We start from the raw sequence: 20609 nt of genomic DNA, 5'->3' as shown, positions 1-20609 counted from the left end.
TCGTAATATAAAAAAAGTGTGTTATAACAAAACTCCATACAAAGTGTTACAGAAACACAAAATAGTGTAAGAACTCTTTTAATCTGGCAATGTGGTAAGGGTTCATAAAGGGATAGATGACTTTTATAGAAATAAACATATATCCATATAATACAAATATAAGGTATATATTTATTTCCAAGGCACTTTTGCATCCAGTTCTTCTATGTGTCAGGTACTATGTAAAGTATTCTCAAATTTATTTCATTAAATCCTCAGAGATACCAATGAGTTAGGTATTTCTACTGATCCCTGTTGACAAATAAGGTAATTGTGATTCAGAGCGGATATATGACTTGCATGCTTAGCTATTCACTAACAAAGTCAGGATTAGAACCCTCAAAAGCGATGCCAATTTATTCTGCATATATGGCCAGATTAATCTTCCCCACGTTTTATAACACTTTCCCCTGCTCAAAAACATAAATGGCTCCTGTTTGCCTAGGGATGCTCCTCAGCCCATCATTCAAAATTCTCATGATCTGACCCCTATCTTTCTTCCCACTGTATTCCATATACTCCAGGATCTGATCTCTGAATTTGGAATATCCTGCATTGTTTTCATTTGCTCAAAAGCTACATATACTTTGTATCAAGCTGAATGAAACCTCATTCTCCAAACCAAACACCCTTTTTCCCTTCTTTAAAGACCCATAGGATGACTTTTATACCTCTATTACGGAACTTCCACATTCTGCCTTGTATGAATGTTGATTAAGGTGTGTATCTCCAGAAGCTTGAGAGCTCATTTGAAAGCTCACAATCCCTGGTGCCATCCATAGGGCCTGACACACAGTGGGTGCTCAGTAAATGTTTGTGGAGATGAAGAAGGAAAGAGAGAACTCAGTGGGTTGATAACTTTTTGAAACCAAAAGAAGCATCAGCAATAAGCTATGCTATCCCCAAAGAGTAGACTTTAAATTATTTGTTAAATGTTATTCCCCAGAACTATTTTCTTTTTCCTGCTTAACAGACAAGAACATGAACACCTAACAGAACAACTAAATTAGTCTTTCCACAAGGATGAACAATTCAAATTTTTTTAATGGTAAAACACCGACTCTATTATTTCTTCACATATGGACAGTATTCTGCAGAGATCCAGTTCATCAATAAGAGAAATGATTCTTTTAAACATTTTGACCACCTCCATTCCTTACCCCAAATGAAAAAATTGCTTTGGAGTGGGGTCTCCTATGAGGTTAGCCTTCCGGTCTGGCTGTACAACACTGTTTAATCTACAACATTAGATGATTAACTTTTTTAAATGTCTGATGGGCAATACATTGACCTAAAGACATATTACATTAAGCATAGTGATCCCTTTTAACACATAGTCAGATTGGAATCAAAACAGTGCCTTTGGAGTTCCTTAGGCCATCCTGGAGGATGGGACAGTGCTTATGAACTTCATAGAGGTCCCTGATGGCAGCAGCAAGGAGAAGAGAGGCAGGCCGAGGATAACAGAGGCTGTGGCAGAACACTAGACACTTTTTCAATAGCTACTGCCTATGGGCTAAGCTAAATGCCCTTTACCTCATCAAATCCCCCTATTCTGGCCAGAGCTAGCATTCCTATAAGAGAAAAAAACTGAACTTGAGCTCTGAGGACCTAAGCTCCTGGGCTAGGGCTGTCACTTACTCATCTTGACCAATCACAAGCTCTCTGAGCCTTGGTCTCTTCACCAATACTGAGGATGATTCCCCTCCTCACAGGATTGTTTTGTGGACTCAGTGAAATAGTAGCCAATGTGTTAATCATATGTAAGTAAGGAATTTAACAGATACAGACAGACAACAATGAAAATGCTAATTATAGTAATAATTGCATTCAATGAGAACCTGGCACAAAGCAGTGAGAATGACAACATCAGCAGGAACAATGGCAAAACCAACCACCCCAACCTCCACAACTATTTACTGAATACCTGCTATGTACCAGGCACCACGTCAGGTGCTCTACTAACATTATGTCAGTAAAACTGAACAACAACCCTGCCAGGTGAAAATCATTATCTGCATTCTCAGGTAGGGAAACTGAGACTAGGACTTACAAGAAAATTGCCTGAGGTCATAATCAATGCCCACATGTCCATATGAATCCAAAGCCTCTTCCAGTCTATTCTTTCTATTACACACAAAATAGATTTGAAATATAATTGTTGAATCGGTGACTGGAAAACTTCCCAGCACGAACATGCCAATCTTCCTACCTGTGGCAGACTATAGCTCTGCTCTTCCCAGGTGGAAAACTCCCAATGAGCAAGCACTCACTCACCCACCCCGAGAACACCACATCAGCTGTACTAGAGTTACCCTCCCTGCGCAGGAAATGAGCCTTCCTGACCACACTGCATTAGCCACCCTCAGGGACTCACTTCCATTCATAGTTCATAACCACAGGGCAGGCACATAGTGAAGTCAAGTCTGTTTGCTGTGGCCAGCTTCTCACACACGCAGCCTCCAGGCCTTCCAGGAACCACCCATCACCAGCCTGCCTCCCACCACGGAAGGCCCCAGAGGCCAGAAACATGACAAGGGGCTCGAGTGCCTAACCTTGGTTCTGCTGACCCTGCAGCCCAGAAAGCCCAGGTTTAGGTCTGAGAATCAAAAGATTCTAACTTACTCCTTGCCAACTGCTGGCAGCACCACCCTGCAAAGATTACTGAAACTCCCTGAGCCTCAAATTCCTTATCAGTATAAAGGAAATAATAGTACCTACCTCAGTGGGTTCCTTTTAGAACTGGTGTAAGTTCTTCTTTTCTATCTCTGCTTCCAATTCACCATATTTTAAAATTAGCACAATAATACCAACCTTTCTTCCTCACCATTATTTTAATGTAAGTTCCTGTCAACACTACAAGACTTCTATATGTACCCAGTGGAAAGTATGGTCTCTTATATTTATGATTTTAATGTCTGGGTGCTTACATAAGACTGAATCTTTCATGTAGTTCTTAGCACAAAGTGTGGCATGAAGCAAATGCTCAGTAAATGCTTTGTGGAATAAATAAATATGTACAAATAAAAATTAATAAATATGAAAGTCTCAAAGCTTATGATGTATTTTCATATTCACTGCTTTAATGAATTCTTCCAACATGTTTATGAGGTAAATATTATCATGCACATTTTATAAATAAATTAAATTCAGGCTCAGAGAGGTGAAATGACTTGCCTGTGGTTACATAAATAACTAACGGTAAGCATCTCAGCTGTTGGATTCTCATCTCAAAAAAACAATTAATAAATCCTTAACCATATGATGATTTTTTTAAGTTGACTTACCCTCAAAGGAGCCCCAGTATTGGCTTAGACACTTGTAAAAGACTCACAAGAGCACAATGGGATATACGCTGTCCCTATTAACCGTGCTTCTCCAGCACACCAGGGGGTTTCAGCCACCAAACACACATAAAAGCAGGTCCTGGTAGCCTCCCACAGAAGCTGACTCTTTTTCATTGGAACAGGTGGTGCCTCTCCCAGCCCCAGGACTAAGCGCTCCTCCCACCCCCACCCCCAGTACTCTCTGAATGAAGAACTTCAGGCAGCTTGATCCACAGCCCACCTGCCAACATTGCTGCTCTGCAACCAAAGCGTAGAGGGCAAGAAAACCTCAAATCCATTCCCTTCATAGCTTCCTTCTGCTGAAGATCTTGGGTCATCAGGCCTTAGTAATAAGGTCAGAGTTCTCACAGCTTAATGAAATGACAGGGACAAAGAGGTGCCTCCAAACGAGGGCTTCAATATTTACTGGTATCCTGGGCACAGATTAGGAGTCAAGAGACATATGTTTAAATCTCTTCTGTATCAGATTTCTCTCCCAAGCACCACATAAACAATTTCCCACTACACAGTTGCACAAGAAGGTGTCTCAGGTAGTGTCCAACTTCTTCAAACCTATGCCTCCACCTTTTTACTTTCTCCTTGACTAACATCAATGACTTGCAAGTCATCCTTCCATTCAATCAATCACCAAATTCCATCAAATCCACCTAAGTACCTCTCAAATCCACCCACTTCTCCCCACCTTAGTCCAAGCCATCATCTCTCCCCTAGAATTACACAGTAACCTTCTGACTCGTTTGTTCCACTCTCATCTCCCCCAATCTGTTCTCTACACTGTAGCCAGAGTGACTTCATCTAAAACCTATAAGTCTCATCCGGTTACTCCTCTGTTTAGCTCTGGTCTGCTAAAGTAAGAGACTAGAAGTGCCCTTAGTGAGCTAAGAAGGACTAAAAATAAACCAGAAATAAAAAGAAGCAGTAGAACTGAAGAGTGTAGTTGATGGTGGATACTCACCTCCTGTCCTGTGGCCACATCCATTGCAGTGTATACAGTGCCTGAAGCACTGAACAGCAGGTGGGGGAAAGAAAAAGAAAAGATGGGTGTTAAATGAAGTGATGTTTGTTAAATGCAGCTGTACACACAATCTAGCAATTTAAGTGTTAATAATAACAGCAGCAAAAACAATCCTCCCACTGTTCCCCTCTTCTATTTTCATATTTGAGAGGCAGTATGTTGTGGCAGAGAACAGTGGCTCCAGTGGCAACAGACTTGAGCTCCAGTCTGGGGCATCTACCTCGTACCTATTAGCTATATGATCTTCAGCAGAGTATTTAACTTCTCTGAGCTTCACTTTCCTCACCAATGAAGATAAGAGATAAGAGGGTGTAAGAGGATTTAAATTGATTAATTCAAAAATCCAAGTGTCTAAATATAATAGGTCTTCAATATACTAGTCTCCTGTTCTTGATTCCTCCTCTCCTCTCCTCCATCACCCTGGCAAGCTGCTTTACTCTCTCCTGTGGCCTCAAACTCTTCATCTGTAAACCAGGGTAAGAGTAGATGTATGATTTTCAAATGGGGTTGAAGAGTGAGGGGAAAGGGACCCCAGGGAAATTTCACAATGAGGTAGGGGCTAGCACATAATTTTAGCAAAAAGGAATATGGGTTTTGGGGGTAACAGTGACGTTCTGCTTCTTGATCTGGGTACTGGTTACATGGGTGTGTTCACTTTTTGAAAATTCACTGAGTTGTATGCTTACATGTTATATTAAATTAAAATTTACATTGCAAAACTATAACTACTAAAAAACTATAAAAACCTTAAGAACTACACAGAATGACCTAAAATAGTCTCAGGGCACCCTTTCTATTTTGATGCTATGACCCTTTAGAACATTGTTTTACAATCATTTATCCTATCAAGAAGATATGTGATTTTTATTTTGCACCTTTTATTGTAAAATAGGTTTTTATTTTTCATTTTTTCAAACATATAATATTAAATGCACTTTTTCAAACACATAACCTCCCAGAAAATCTGATACTACTACCCTATCCCCAAGGTAAAAATAACCTAACTATACATACATATCCACATGTATATACACACACACACACACACACACACACACACACACACACATTCACACAGACAGACAAACAAACAGAGTGGGAGGGAGGGAAGAAAGGGGTGCAGAGAAATACTAGGAATAATGCTAGGAAAGTAATCATGTTCAATCTAAATAACTAAAAACCTTATTTTATGCCTATAGCACAAATCCTATAATTTATAGATGGTAATATGCAACAATTATTTGTAACTGTACATGCCATATGTCATAAATATATGATGTGATTTGAAGAAATTAAAAATTCTATATATTGCAAAATGCGAAGGCTTGCCCTGAGATGACGCTTGCAGGTAGTTAGGTTAGTTTAGGGAGAAAAGTCATTAGTAAATTTGCCTTGCAGCTAGAAATTACCATTACCAGCTTCTTAACCATCTCTCTTTAGTTGGAACCCTGGCTACATTCCAGGAAATTGTGATCATAAGATATGGGCTATCAGATAAGGACGGGATTATTTGCACTGGTAGGTATTTCCCCGTTGCCTAATCCTTCTACATCTAGCCATCTTCTATCATAACACCGGTATCTATCTTCCTCTCCCCATCCTACTAGATGTACCATTCTTAAAGGGCAAAGATGCCTAGGCCTCAGGGGACTGGACATTTTGGGATTATGTCTCCCTGATTACAGATGTTTAGAAAGCTATTCAGGCCCACTGGTTAGTACTTGATTATTTCTACTTTGAATAGGCATACGATTAGACATATGAATTCTAGGTCAAAAAAAGCCTTCCGGTCTTAAAGGGCAAAAAAAAGAGGCAAAATTATAATAGAACCAATGCATCATATTTGTATGACATTTATATTTTTTAAATCATGGAATGTGGAGACAAACACATAGGTGCTTAATAAATATTTCATTCCTCTCTTAGCATAACAGACCTGTCAAGTAAACAAGGAAAAACATTTTACAGATGTTGTCTATTCATGGGTCTCTACATTTGAATTTTTTAAAAAGTCAGAAATTTTAGAGGAGAAAGTCCTTGAATCCATAGACCCTCTCCCTTAAATTTAAAGATGAAGAAACTGGGCTCCCATAAATGGGAGCTGACCTATCCACACCTGTCTCTGTAAATTTCTGCTGCATTCTTAGTACCTCAATGTAATTAGATAAAGGAAATGCCATCCCAGATTACTCTGAGGCAAGCAAAATAATTTTCTCTCAAGGTACTAACTACCTTATAACAGTTCAGACTCATAAAGTTATGTCTAGTAGGTAAAGCACTGGATCAGGAAAATGGTCCTCTGGGATCCACCCAAGTCCGGAGTTGTTTTGAAGATTAAGTTAAACAATAGATGCAAATAACAGATGTAAGCTATAGACTGCTGTACAAACACAACATTTGTATTGTATGCAACAGTTCATCTTATTTTCAGAAGTCCTTGGAAGCATAAGAAAGAAAACTGAAACAGACAATTTCAATAGCTTCATTAGTAACAAGGCTTCCACTCAACTAACGCTGAGAGCTTTCTATAAATCAGATACTTCTTTTTTTAGTTCCTTTTTAATTTTAGCAATTTGGGTAGGTCTGTAGAAATCTCATTATTTTTACTTTTTATATAGAGGTATAACTTACTGAACATAATTTGAAAAAATCTTAAGTGTGCAACTTGATGATTTTTTAATATGTACACACACACCCATGTGTTCACCACCAAGATTGCCCTTGAATGTTCCTTCACTGCCCCCTCCCAACCAACATTCCCCTCCCAGATGCAACCATTATTCTGACTTCTATTAGCATTATTTCAGTTTTCCCTGTTCTTGAACTTAAATTAAATAAAATTAGACAGAATCTGCTTTATGTCTGGCTTCTTTTGATCAAAATAATGGCCACTTTGAAGACTTATCACAGTATATTTTAAGTCCTTGTTTGACTATTTCCTTCTGTAGACATGAGGTCTTTGAAGGCAGAGATTATGTCTGATTCACAGCTACCTATCTTCACAGGGCCTACCTAGCACATAACAAGAACTCAGTTAAGATTTGCTAGTTCAGTACTCTGCGCACAGCATACAAGATGCAGAGAAGAAACCAGAAAGCTGGAGATGTGAATTCTGGCATCCACCTAGAAAAATGGGTCCCCTTACACTAGCAGAAGGGTCTACAGTTCTGAGTCTTCTGTTTTATATTGGTGGTGGTGGTAGGTCTCAGCACCAGGTAAACAGAGTTAACCTGGAAAAGCAGAGTTGTAATTTGGGAAGCAAACTTTGTGCTAGAAAAATAAGTGGTTTCTTTACTCTCACAGCAGGGGTATTTTTAGCAACATGGTCAGCTAATAGCACATCTCCTATTAAGCATAATTCTGCCAAACTTGAAGTCAAGCTAACATAGCCCCTCCAAAAGGGAGAGTGATGAAGTGGAAAAAGAACAACAAGGTTTGTGAGTGGCAAAACAAAGGCAAAATCATATATACCAGCATACACAATTTCAAGTCATTTCTCTAGGGAAAGAAAATGCCCCTACTAACCCTTGTCCAATCTTCTCAAACCGTGTGTATTTCTTCTTAGGATCGCCCACACTCACTATGCTCCCTTTGAAAGAAACAGAGACCATGAATCATTTTTCCCCAGATCAAGATACAAAACAGGCCCCATGTTCCCCCAAACCCTGGAGCTGTCAAGAATTAAAGAACTACCTCCAATACCCCAAAACCATACTAAGCAGCTCCTTAGTGTTCACTCAGAAGTTCCAACCAAAAGTTTCATCTCCTGACTGCTTTTATTCACAGTAATCTATTCCATTTCTAAACTCCTAAAAACCACTCATTCATTTTAAAATTCATTAATTCAATAAACACTTACTCATTATTATGCTCACTTCCTATGTACCAAGCCCTATGTTAAGCACTAGGAATAAAGGGACAATTAAGAGAGTCCTAGCTCTCAAGAAGCTCAATCTCATGGAGGACACACACAAGTAAACAAAAGGTCCATAAAAATATAATAATTATTGTGATACAGAAAGAGGCACAGAATACAAACTGGAAAGGCTTCAGAGAGGAACCTATCTGGACTGATTTTTACAGGTTAAGTAGGAGTTTGCCAGGGAGAAAAAGCTGAAAGGGGGTTACACCAGGAAGTACTTCAAGTGCAAAGGCACAGAGGTATGAGAGAATTTGGGTTTCACAACTTGTTCTCTAGAGATGGTGAAACTGAGGCCCACAGAAGGGAAGGATACTTCTTCCCAAGATCACAGGAAACTGGTGTCAGAGCTAAGATCAGGATTTTGGGTTTTGGTCCCCCAGTCCCATGTGCTTTCCACTAACACCAATTACTGAGAGTTGGTACTTTTCACATATATTATCTCATTTAATTTAAAAACGAGACACGTATTTTCATCTCTACTTGAGAGAAGGAAAAAAAGGAGGTCCAGAGAAGAGTAGGAAATTGCCCAAGACCCAAGGCAATGTCAGGGCTGGGGCTTCAGCCCATGTCTTTAAGTCCCAGGCCAGCCTGTTCTCTGTAATTCTATGTTCTAAGTATTATTGTTAAAAATATATACATAAGGTTCAGAGGAAAAGACTACATATAGGAGTAAACAGATGGCTAGGTAAGTGGCTCTCCTTACCTCATCATTTCATAAATGCTCTGGACAAGGGCACCCTTTACAAGAGCAAAATTTTGTAAAGAAAAAAAAAAGGCAAACAAGAATTATCAGGAAGAAATCAAGAGCTGCTAAGCTAGAGAAACAGAAACCTCAGCTTTAGAAAGCAATTTGGCCAAATCAGTCATATCAAATCCTCCTTCGGAGTAGATAGGCACAAAGAATAAATCAAAGGCCTTATCAAATGGCTTTTCCAAGCCCGCAAACCAACCTTGCCCTTCCTTGCAATATGAACTCTCTTGCAGTTTACTGAAACACAGAAACAAGCTACCCTAATAAATCCCCATTTCTGGCCACTAAAGAAAGCAAAATGAAGTTTCCACCTGAGGGCAAGAGGCAACATGCTCTAATTTACAGGCGTACAATCCTAGGCCTGTCACTAATCCCAGCCTTGTTACTTTTCTGGCTGTGTGATTTTGGGCTGGATATTTAACATCCCTGAGCCTTACAATATGTGTCTTCACAGGATTAACATATGAATAAATGAAAAAAAAAATCAACTGAATATCTGGAACATTATACAGGCTCACAAAATGTTAGTTTCCCTTCCCTCTTTCCCCACAACCAAGATGCAGGTCTGGCTTCTCCTAGTCTATGGTGAACATCAATAATCAATCACAGCACTCTTTCCCACCAGGTAACAGACAAAGTGTCAGTCTTTCTCAGCCCAACACTCCAGACTAGATAAAAGTTCTCTGTCTTATCCATAACCCATGCCTACGGTGAGCACTGCCTAGCCCTCCCAGTGAGCTATCCACACTGTTTCTCATAGTCCCTTCCTAAGATGGTATCCAATCAGGGCTGGTAAGACAGAGGAGAGGGGTGCAGTGGCAAGGTCAAGAGAAGCACAGTGTGGCTAAGATATCAACCATAAGCAGCCAGCACATAAACCAAGTACTGGGCCAGAATCTTTATTGCAAAGGAATTCTATCTTTGTGCTCCATCACTCATATACCAGAGGAAAGCTCTGAAGCTATAAAGTGCTCACGTAATTTCTCCAAGATCTCCTCATCGGACATTTTAGGCTTCTTCTTCTGCTTCTCAGTGTTCCGGGCCAGAGCGTCTGCTGGAGCGGGATCAGTCTCAGCAGGTGAAATGGGGGATGTGGCCACGTCCCGAGTAGGAGTGACAGGAAGCGGTTCAATCACAGACCGTGTGTACACCTGCATTGTCGGTGCAAGAATTTGAAAGGCCAGCCTTTGTTAGCGCAGGGGAAGCTCAGGAGCCTCTCTTAGACTTGTGGTAGCAAATCCCAATAAATTCATCCCTTCTCTGTCAAAATCTACGTTCCTCCTCCTCTGTGCCTACCCATCCACCACAGGTAGAACGGACTTCCTTGCTCTTCAGTGAGAGGCTGAGCCCAAGAGATATTTAGCACAGGGTGGACAACTCTCAATATAAATTAGTTAAAGGAGATTCATTAGATGGGAATCCCCTTCATCTACAAAACTCAATTCTTTCCCAAGCTGAAATGACTATCCTGTTTTCCACAGCACTTTGCATTGGTAATACACTGAACATTACCTTCCTTTGTGTTACTCCCTCTTTAAAATCCTGACCCCTTGCAAAGGAAGAACTACAATTGTTCTTTAGGAGGCAGAGGGTGTAGTCATTTAGACAACAGACTCGAACTTGAAAGAACCTGACCACCTGCGCTTAAATCTCAACTCTTATTCTTACAATTTGGACAACCTTGGGCAGATTATTTTAATGTCTTTGTACTTCAGTTTCCTCATTTGTAAAATGATATTAATTCATGATACCTATATTATGGGGTTGTAGTAATAAATCAATTAACATGTAAAATGATTCATGCTATGCCCAGCAGATATTAAGCTTTCAAATTTTTGCTAATATTCTATTTCTTATTCATTCATTTACTTAAATATTTACTGAGAATCTACTCTTTGCCTCACTGTACAAAATGCTGCCCCTGTCCTCTATTCTTGAGAAGTAAGTCTTGTAAGAAAATCTGAACTACCAGGCAGAAAGGGATAAATGTCATAAGAAATGAGCAAACTATACCCTATTGAAATTCAAAAGAAGTGATCACCAGTTATACTCCCGAAATGTCCCCAGGAGTTGCTTCAAGGTATTTATCAGAGTTTTACATAAAAATATCACAAGTATCTTTTGGCTAGTCTCTAAGCTCTATGAAGACATGGAATATGCCACTCATCCCTGAGTTCCCACATCTAACCAGTTGCCTGACAAAAAGCAAGCATTCAGGCAAATGTTTGACAAATCAATGAATATACAAATGGGATTCTTCAGCTGTGCCTTGAAAGATGCACAGGATTTTAAAAGGTGGGAATGGTAGAGAACTTTCCACGTATTGAAAACAGCAATAAGTCAAGACATTGAAATCAGAAACGATAGCTTCTTTCCTAACTACCTTGGCATACTGATTTTTAAATTTTTTATTCTTGTACGTGTAGACAAACTATACCCCTTGTACCTGAAGCTGTACTTTTATGCTTTGTTCTCCTATTTTAGTTCTCCTGACATGGCTCCTTGAGGGCACAAACCCTGCCCTTCTCTTCTCTAATATTCTCCTTCTCTGGCTCCGAGCACAGACCTGCACACACAGAAAGGCCACTGTGCTATGGTGCAAAGCCACCTGGACATGGGGACAATCACCTGCTTCCTATCCTGGCTCTATTGCTTACTAAGGAATTTGGGTAGATCACTTGCCCTCTCCAAATCTCAGCTTCTTCTTCCATAAATTAGAAATGAACAATGCCATTTTTGAAAGGAATGCTATGAAGATCAAATTTATCAATTCACTTGTTCATTCAATATTTACTGCCTTCTGATTCCTGTCAAGAACTATGGTAAGCATTGCAAATATATACATGTGTATTTCTTCTACTTTTGAGGAATTCATGATTTTGTGGGAAAAACGTTTTAAGTGCACATGCTTGCAAACCAAAAAAAGGCCATATAAACTGGAGATATCTTGACAACTCTCTAGTTTTGAAGCTCCTTTTAGGGTGACTTTGTGACCCACAGAAAAGGCGATTCCACAGATTCTGCCTATAAATTCTCATCCTAAAAGGTCATCTAATTCCCTTGAATATCCTACAGAATAACTCCCATAGTCTGTCAACCATCTTCTGCTTGAACTCCTCCTTGTATGCTCGGCTCCAAAGGCATCCTTTTTGTATTACCACAGAGCGTAAGTCCTAGATTGTTCTTTGATTATGAAGCACTTGTTGTAATAAAAAGTCCAAACAAAGACACACTAGTAGATTATCATCTGATGATAGGTCAGTGATCAGTGATGTTAAGTCAAGAAAAAGGTATGGGGACCAGATTGTACAAAGTGAGGACAGAGCGACTGTGGTTATTCTGAGATGCAAGAACCTCAAAGGAAGTTAAATAAAACCACTCCTAATGCTTGGCATCAAAGTGCACTCCTGATGTCCAGCATATTAATAGCACTAACGTATTTATAAATTCTCTCGGGTCTTTCAGTATCATCAGTGATGTTCTAAGAGGTTGAATGCTGTGCATTTAACATAGGAGGAAAGATCTGCAGCAGACTAATTTGTTGCTTCCCAGGAGACTGCAAAAATTTATGTTAGTCCTGTACTAAGTAACATCAATTCTGTCTTTCTTCCTGTTTGTGGAGAACAGGCTAAGTAAACTAGGGCGGGGTTGATATAAACACCAATTATCTAGGACACCTTGGGACTATTTACAAATCAATAACAAATAAATACACCACTTCGTCTTTAATCATTCAGGAAGTACCTTCCAATCAAGGTAGTTCAGTGATTTTAGCAGCTCCAAAATCTAAGGGCACCTAGGAGAATATTAAATCTCTAGAACTCAGCACCAACCCATCACCCCCCCTCCAAAATACAATAAATCACAAAGCTGTCATGTCCCCAAGACTCACAGATTTTGTGTGCTCTGGGCGTGGAGCAATCACTGGAGGTGGGGCAGCATCATCATCATCATCTTCATCTTCTGAAACGGATGGCACTGCAGGGGTCTCAGACACCGCCTTCACATTCTGTACAGTGCACAAAAGCCAGACTCTCACCAGGGTCGCCTCCGCCCCCGAAGGAACCTCCCTCTGATACCCCTTCTGATGTTACTTGGTTACCACATCAGCCTCCGCCTTTGTGCAGCCAGTGTCAGGAACTCAGCCAGCAGCTACCATTATCTGCTCAGTCCCTCAGCGGGCTTCCTTATCCCACCCAAAGCCTAACTATGGGTTGGCAAGCCCCTCAAAGCCTCTGCCTGCCTTTCGCAATCCAAACCCTGAAGACAAGCTCATAGATCCTTACTCCAAGAATTTTGTTCTCCACATTGAACAGGAAATAGAGTAGAAATGTAGGGAAGGGATCAAAAGTCTGGAATTTTGCAGTTTATCATTATAATTCCTCACTGCTTTATGATACGGTAAATGGAAGTCCAGACTGCCAGGAGTTTGCCTCTCTTTTTCCTTTCTTTACCAAAACTGACTGGATCTATTACAGCATCAGGGACCCTCGCCTCCACCTGAATTTACAGAATATCAGGAGCTCCTTGTCTCAAGAGGAAAACAGATTTTTGCCCAGACTGGATGCTTTCCATTTCACTAAGCTTTTGCCCTGTCCTATGATAAACCTTAACCAGCAACACTGATTGAATCTGCTATAATCTCAGAAACTTGATTCTCCCATGCAAACTGTTAACAAAGCTGGGCCAAGAGTGGCAGGTTTTAAAGCAGATTTGGGCAAAAATATCACACCATTACTGTTTACAGCACAGATTCAAGAAACAAAGGGGCTCCAAAACATGAGGTTTTAGATAGAAATTAAATGATTATGGCATAGGACCAGAGAGGCAATAAGGATCTTTTAATATATATTTGTATGATTCAACAGTTTCCAATATTTTTCGAGCACCTACTTTGTGTTCAGTAAGATACTGTGATGGATACTGTTGACATAAAGATACAAAGATGAAAAAGATGGTCCATGTGTTGAAGTGGCTCACCATCTGTCCTAGGAGACACACAGAGGGTGAGTTCCCTCCTGCCTGCCATGTGGGGCCTCTGGAGAAAGGAGAACCAGGAGTCAGGATGAGGGGGACAAGTGAAGGAACTTTCATAGTGGAATATACTGTACTGGCCTTTACCACATTTGCCCTACTAAGGTAAGGAAAACTGGCAATCTGATAGACTCTAACAGGACTTCCAGTACAAGACATAACTGGAAAACTGACAGTGCCAGCCACCTGGAAGCAACTAGCTTTAGAGACCACAGGCAATGAAGCTCTCCTCTTGGTCTCAAGTTTCATCCCTTGAGGAATGTGGAAGAAGAGGGGTGGTACATTTTGAGGGGTGACCTTAAGTTACTCTCAGTTCTAAAATCCAGCAGAGGTTCTTGCCCTGTCAAAGCACATATTTTGATATTTTCCTGCAACAATTTCATTTCTTCACACTATTTCACTCAGCAGAAATTAACTGGAACCCCAAAATGCAAATGATGTTGACTCAGCAGCTTCGGCATCATCACCCTGGGGTTCCGATGCACACTGTGAACATCAGGTTTGCTCCCTACCAGGGGTTTTATCACCTTCCTTACTAGCATTCCCTGTGTTCCAAAGGTGACAGCTTTGGCTGGTGGTACTAACAATTACCAGATTCAAGAGATAAAGGCTTTTGTCCCAGATTTTTACTTCTCATCCTTGTGTCCCTGGGCAAAGCTGTCTAAGACACAAGTTCCTCATCTGTAAAATGGGGATAATGACAGCAGCTTTCTGCCTAGCTCAGAGGGCCACTGGGAGGATGAAATGAAGTGATGTGGGTATAGAAACACTTCATAAATGGTAAGGAGCTAGCAAGATGTAAGAATCAATTAAATTATCATTATGTTTAATAACCACAAGCTTCTGTTTGAAAAAAAACCAGTGACTTCACGTCATCTGTTCATTCACTGTATTACCAGGCTCTATGCTAGGCACTGGGGCTATTATGAAGAACAAAATAGATAAAGTCCCTCGTCTTATGAGAGTAGAGATTGGTTAGGAGGAGAGAAATAATACTTTAGTAATGGAGATGTCATGGAAAGACCTCTCTAATGAGAAGTCATTTTAAGCAGTGGCCTGAATGAACTGAGAAAGCCACGGGACCCTCTGAGAAAAGAATATTCCTAGCAGATGAAAGAACCCTGAGATGGGACCATGTCTGATATATTCCAAAAACCTCTTGGAAGCCTACTTATGTTGCTGAGAAATGTTTATCATTTAAGAACTGCTGAACTTTGGGCAAAGAAGTAGAATCTCTGATGTTCTGGCCCAGGGTTATTCCCATCCACCCCACCCCCAGCTTCATTAGAGTAGGGGTTCTTCCAGGGCAAGATGAGCTGTAACTATGTGGTCCAAGAGGGCTCACTTTCATTTGGAGCAGTGGGCAATGCCCAGGCCCCATGGTGCTGTCAATGGAAGTGACCTCCCAGAAATGGTAGCAAGAAAAGGCCAACTAGGCCTCTACTAGTCTGAGACTGAATTCCTGGACAAACAAATTTCTGGCTGAGGTTGCTTACAGGCACAGCAGACCCTAGAGAGAGGCCCCACATAGGCCATACATGCCTGGTTGTGTGCACACACATAAGAGATTCAAAAGGGCCAAGAAGAAAGTAAAGGCTGGGAAAGACCTGAAAGAGATCTCAAAAACTGACAGTACTAGAAAGAAAATTAGCAAGGACACAGAAGATTTGAACAACACTATCAATCAACTCGACCTAACTAACATACACAGAACATCCCACTCAAGGTCTGAAGAATACATATTTTTTTAAACCACATATGGATCATTCCTCACAATAAAACATATGCTAGGCCATAAAATACACCTCAATAAATTTAAAAGGACTGAAAGTGCAACAAAAATGTATTCTTTGGCTACAGTGGAATTAAAATCAGAAATCAACAGGAAAAACATTTCTCCAAAGAACATAAACAAATGGCCAATAAGCAAATGATGAGATGCTCAACATCATTACCTACTAGGAAATGTAAGTCAAAACCACAATGATATACCACTTTACACCCACCAAAAGGGTTGTAATCAAAAGACAGTAACAAATGTGGAGGAAATATGGAGAAATTGGAACCCTCATAGTTTGTGATGGGTATGTACAATGGTGCAGCCACTGTGGAAAACAGTCTGCCAGTCCTTCAAAAGCTTAAACATAGAGTTACCATATGACCTAGCAATTCCACTCTAGAAATGGAAATTTACATCCACCCAAAAACTTGCACATGAATGTTCACATGGGCATTGGTCATAATAGCCAAAAACTGGAAACAAACCAAATGCCCGTCAACTGATTAATGGATCAAAAAATGTAGTATATCAATACAATGGAATATTATTCAGACATAGAAAGAAATGAAGTAATGAGACATGCCACAACATGGATGAAACTCACAAACTTTATTCTGAGTAAAAGGAGCTAGGCACAAAAGACTACATGTTTTAGTCCATTTATATAAACTGTCTAGAAAAAGTAAATTCATACAGACAGAAAGATCAGTGATTTCCTAGGGCTGGGCATAGCAATTTGGATGAACTGTAAAAAGGGAACAAAGGATGATGGGAATTTTGGGGGTGATGGGAATGTGCTAAAACTAGATTGTGGTGATGGCTGCACAAGTCTACAAACTTAATAAATCACTGAATTGTATAATCAGTATGGATGATTTTTGTGCTATTTAATTTTATGGTATGTAAATAATATTTATTTTATAGTATGTAAATTAAAATAATATAATGTTATGGTATGTAAATAATACCTCAATAAAGCTGTTTTTGTTTTTCAAAAGTAAAATTTTTAAAGTGCATATAAAAATAGTAGATTCTCGTTACACAATTTAAATGATATGGAAATATAAGTAATAAAAGGCGAACCTTTCTCAGGAATGCCTGGTAAGGATGGCAAATTAAACATAGGCATCTATTTCTTGAAATCTCACTAGAACAAATAAAGGTATGGTTTTTTAAAAGCATTAAACCCAAAAGAATGGGAAAGACAGGAAAGAAGGCACGAGTAGCAAAAGAAGGAGGCAATGATAGTAACTGACTCGAGGAGGCTGAATCCATAGCCGAAGGGGACAAAGATGAAAACCAACCTATACATCTGTGCTGCAGAATCCTCAAAAGGCTGGGGACTTTGTAGCATTATATGCCTCTGAAACTGGAGATGAAGTGGAGGGGCAGGGAAGAGTACTAAAGGCAGATTCAATAAAAATCATTTAAGATGCAGTTGGATCCTTAAATCTCTTCCCCTCCTCTACATCACTGGGTGATTGCCCTCTCTCACTTCCCTAGCAGAAAACAAGACGTTTACTCTCTGGAAAAGAGAAAACAGGGCTTCTGGATTAGGCTTGTCAGGCACAGTTAAATATAAGCGTATCATACTAAAATCAGGGTAATTGGGTGAATATATGCATACTGAGTGCTTAGACCCCTAACCTTCTTCCCTTACTAGGCTCCTAGAACACCTAGCAGCCAAACTTTAATTTTCAAGGCAGGAGATGAGGATTCTTCTCTGAATCTGACCAGCTTAAATTCTAAAGACAAAATAGAGGATGTTTCTCCAAAATGATCCAGCTGGATTATTCTACAGCGATACTCAAAAACAAAAAAACTAGATTATGGTGATGACTGCGCAGATCTAAAAATTTATTAAAATCACTGAATTGTATACAATAGTATATTGTATTCAGTAGTAGGATAGCAATATGTTTTTGTGGATGCAACATTTATAGAACCTCTCTGAACATATTATATATTTTTTTAAATCCTCTTTTCTGGATGGTCTATTTCCTCTGGGTCCAGTTTTATTTCTTTATCTTGATCCTTCTGTTTAATGCTTTGTTTCCCTAAAGTGTCTAGAGATCCTTGGTTGGTTATCCATTCATATTTGTAAGTAAATGATGAGACTGATTAGTGTATGTAGCTGACATGAGTTTCTTCTGCAGTTATATATGTCTGTTTCTGCACTGTCCCCTTCTCTGACTGGGAGATCTAATGTAGTCTGTATGAGAGTTATGAAGATGTGGTTACTCGCAAGCATAACTCCATGGAAGAGCTTGTAGGGTAGAGATTCCTCTTCTCCCAGTTAGCACAAGTATGAGAAATCTACTCTTGGGATGGAGAAATTGAGTGTATTTTCTTCTGCTGCACAGCTACTTTGCCTTTTCCCCCTTCTTTATACCTATTGAAGAGATGTGTCGTTAACTTAGGTTCTGCTCTGCTTCTCACTCAGGCTTCTATGCCCAAACCAGGCATTATCTTCTTTAGAAAATTATTTGGTTCAAGCTTAGAATCAAAATTCTGCTACCTCTTGCTCACTGTAAGATAGAGACTGCCCCTGCCATTTCAAATGCTGAATTTTAATTAACTTACCCTTGAAGATGACCCAGGACCCCTTCCTGCTTCTTATGTATATCGTCTCAGCTCATTTTCTCTGAAGTTATTCTTCCTGGGAGTTTTCTCTTACACATACTTTGAGCTGTGATTTCTTCTGCTCTGATCAATCTGATCTTACTTGCTCTCTATCTTCCATGAATGCTTGAGAACAGTTAATTTGTGTCATTTTTGTTTTGGAGAAATGTTTTAAATTTATTTTTAATATGTTTTTTCTGAAATTAAGAAATTTGGGGTAGCAAGAGAGGCAGGCTCATGAATTCATTCCATGACCCTGATCCGATTTCTAGAGGAATCTAAGATTTTAGTTTAGACTAAAATGCACATCCAACTGTATTAACCTTCTATTTAAAGTACTTTCTTAGCGACAGCACAAAGTCCAGGTTCTTTGGCCTCACATGATAGATCCTTAACTTGGCTTTTGTTCATGCTGTCTCAGAAGAGAAAGCATTGCCCTTTCCTGTGACTGTTATCATTACCTGTGTTTCCCTGACACATATTATGAAACCTTGTTTATATGTTCAAATCCCTCACTAAATGTCAAGATTAAAAGCAAAACCTTACTAGTCCTTGACTCCCCAATACCCAAAGACCCTATCACATAGTAGGTGTTCATTTTATAAATGAGAATTCAGGCACTAAAACGCCATGGAAACCAATAAGCCACAAGTAACAGAATTTTAGTGCTAGAAGGAACCTTAAAGACTGTGTTAAGTGAACAAATCATTAGGGCCTAACAACTATGCAAACTTCCTTGTACCATGAGGCATAATAAATCACTACAGCAAATACCACTCCCACTGGATATTACTCATACCTCTCTTGCAGCCTTTCTCTCTCTAGTCTGTTGTTAATTTTCTCTGAAGAACTACAATAGTTCACATTCATTTTTGCATCACCTACACCTGGGCACAAAGAAGGTGCTAAGTAAATATTTATGGCATGCATGAATAAATGAGTGCTCAGGAGAACTGAATTTTGTTTTGGTTTTGAGTACTAACTCAGTCAAGGGTAGGGAGAAAGTCAATCTCTCTGCGTCTCAATTTCTTAACCCATGTTAAGGGGATAGCGATCCCATCCAATTTCACAAATCAAGTGAAAATAATAACATGTTCCCTCAATACAAACTATATCCCCCATGTAAAACTACTAAGGAAATACAGAGCGCTGATCCACAGGGACAGATGTTCTGAACTGGGGGAAAAAATGTCCATGACAGCCTGAGTGGTTTTCACTGCAGATACTGAACCAGTACAGGTTTTTACCACGCAGGTGTTTCCTCTCTGCCATATGGCATGAGCCCCAGGGCTCCTCACCAGTGAACAACATAGCTATGGATTTACTGCAGTCTCCTTGATAAGACCTCTATGACATCTTCCTTCTCAGTTCCCTGCCACAGTGTAAGGAATCTTGGACTGGGACTCAGAAGACCCTGGTTCTAATCTGACTCTGACACAATAGCTAATTATGAGTCTTCCGGAAAGCCTGTTTTTCTGCCTGTAAAATGGGGATATTAATAGTTTCTTCACAAGGTGATTGTGAGAACTAATTATGCTAACATATATAGTTATTAGCACAGTGTCTGGCACTTACTAGCCACTCAATTAATGATAGCTGTCATCCTATAAAAGCATAAAGACATTTGAGCCACAAAGCACAGCCCAACTTCCTTCAGACACTTCTTCAATAATTTGCTGTTAAATAATTGGAAGAAATGCCTGTAAATCTTAATATTTGCAAATTCTTCCCCATCCTTTAATTATATCTCTTCCATTTGATGAAAGAATTAATCAGGGGAAAGCAATACAGGGAATCAGATACCTACTGTCACTAAGCTTTCTCTATTTTAATTTTATCATCCATAAAACAAGGATAATAACCCACCTCATTAAACTCCTGTGAGGACTAAAAGAGATAGTGAATAAGAAGGGGCCCAGTACACTACAAAAGCACTGGACATGTGAGCATTTTTATAATTGAAGATATAATGACTCATAGTAAGACAACCCACACTGCAGGAAGCATGGTTTCAAAGTATTTTGATGATGACTCAGTATTGTGTTAGAATTTACTACTCCCCTGCTTAAAATTCCTCAATATCTTCTCATCACCTTTAA

At 39.6% G+C, this 20609-nt stretch overlaps 1 protein-coding gene across 6 annotated transcripts in view; it reads right to left on the bottom strand.

Annotated features, from left to right (window-relative positions):
* The window catches only part of PAK1 (p21 (RAC1) activated kinase 1), a 122438-nt gene that overhangs the window by 14424 nt on the left and 87405 nt on the right, over positions 1–20609 (bottom strand). For all 6 annotated transcript variants that reach the window (XM_073215975.1, XM_073215976.1, XM_073215979.1 and 3 more), the window contains exons 6-9: positions 12967–13083; positions 10051–10225; positions 7927–7990; positions 4342–4390 (exon numbers count right to left, since the gene is read on the bottom strand). In XM_073215975.1, coding sequence (XP_073072076.1) covers positions 4342–4390; positions 7927–7990; positions 10051–10225; positions 12967–13083 — 405 coding nt within the window. The remainder of the gene's footprint in view (positions 1–4341; positions 4391–7926; positions 7991–10050; positions 10226–12966; positions 13084–20609) is intronic.

Source organism: Manis javanica, chromosome 11 (assembly GCF_040802235.1).
Source record: "Manis javanica isolate MJ-LG chromosome 11, MJ_LKY, whole genome shotgun sequence".
NCBI lineage: Eukaryota > Metazoa > Chordata > Mammalia > Pholidota > Manidae > Manis > Manis javanica.
Note: the sequence above shows the minus strand (reverse complement) of the source record. Positions and strands in the feature narration are given on the sequence as shown.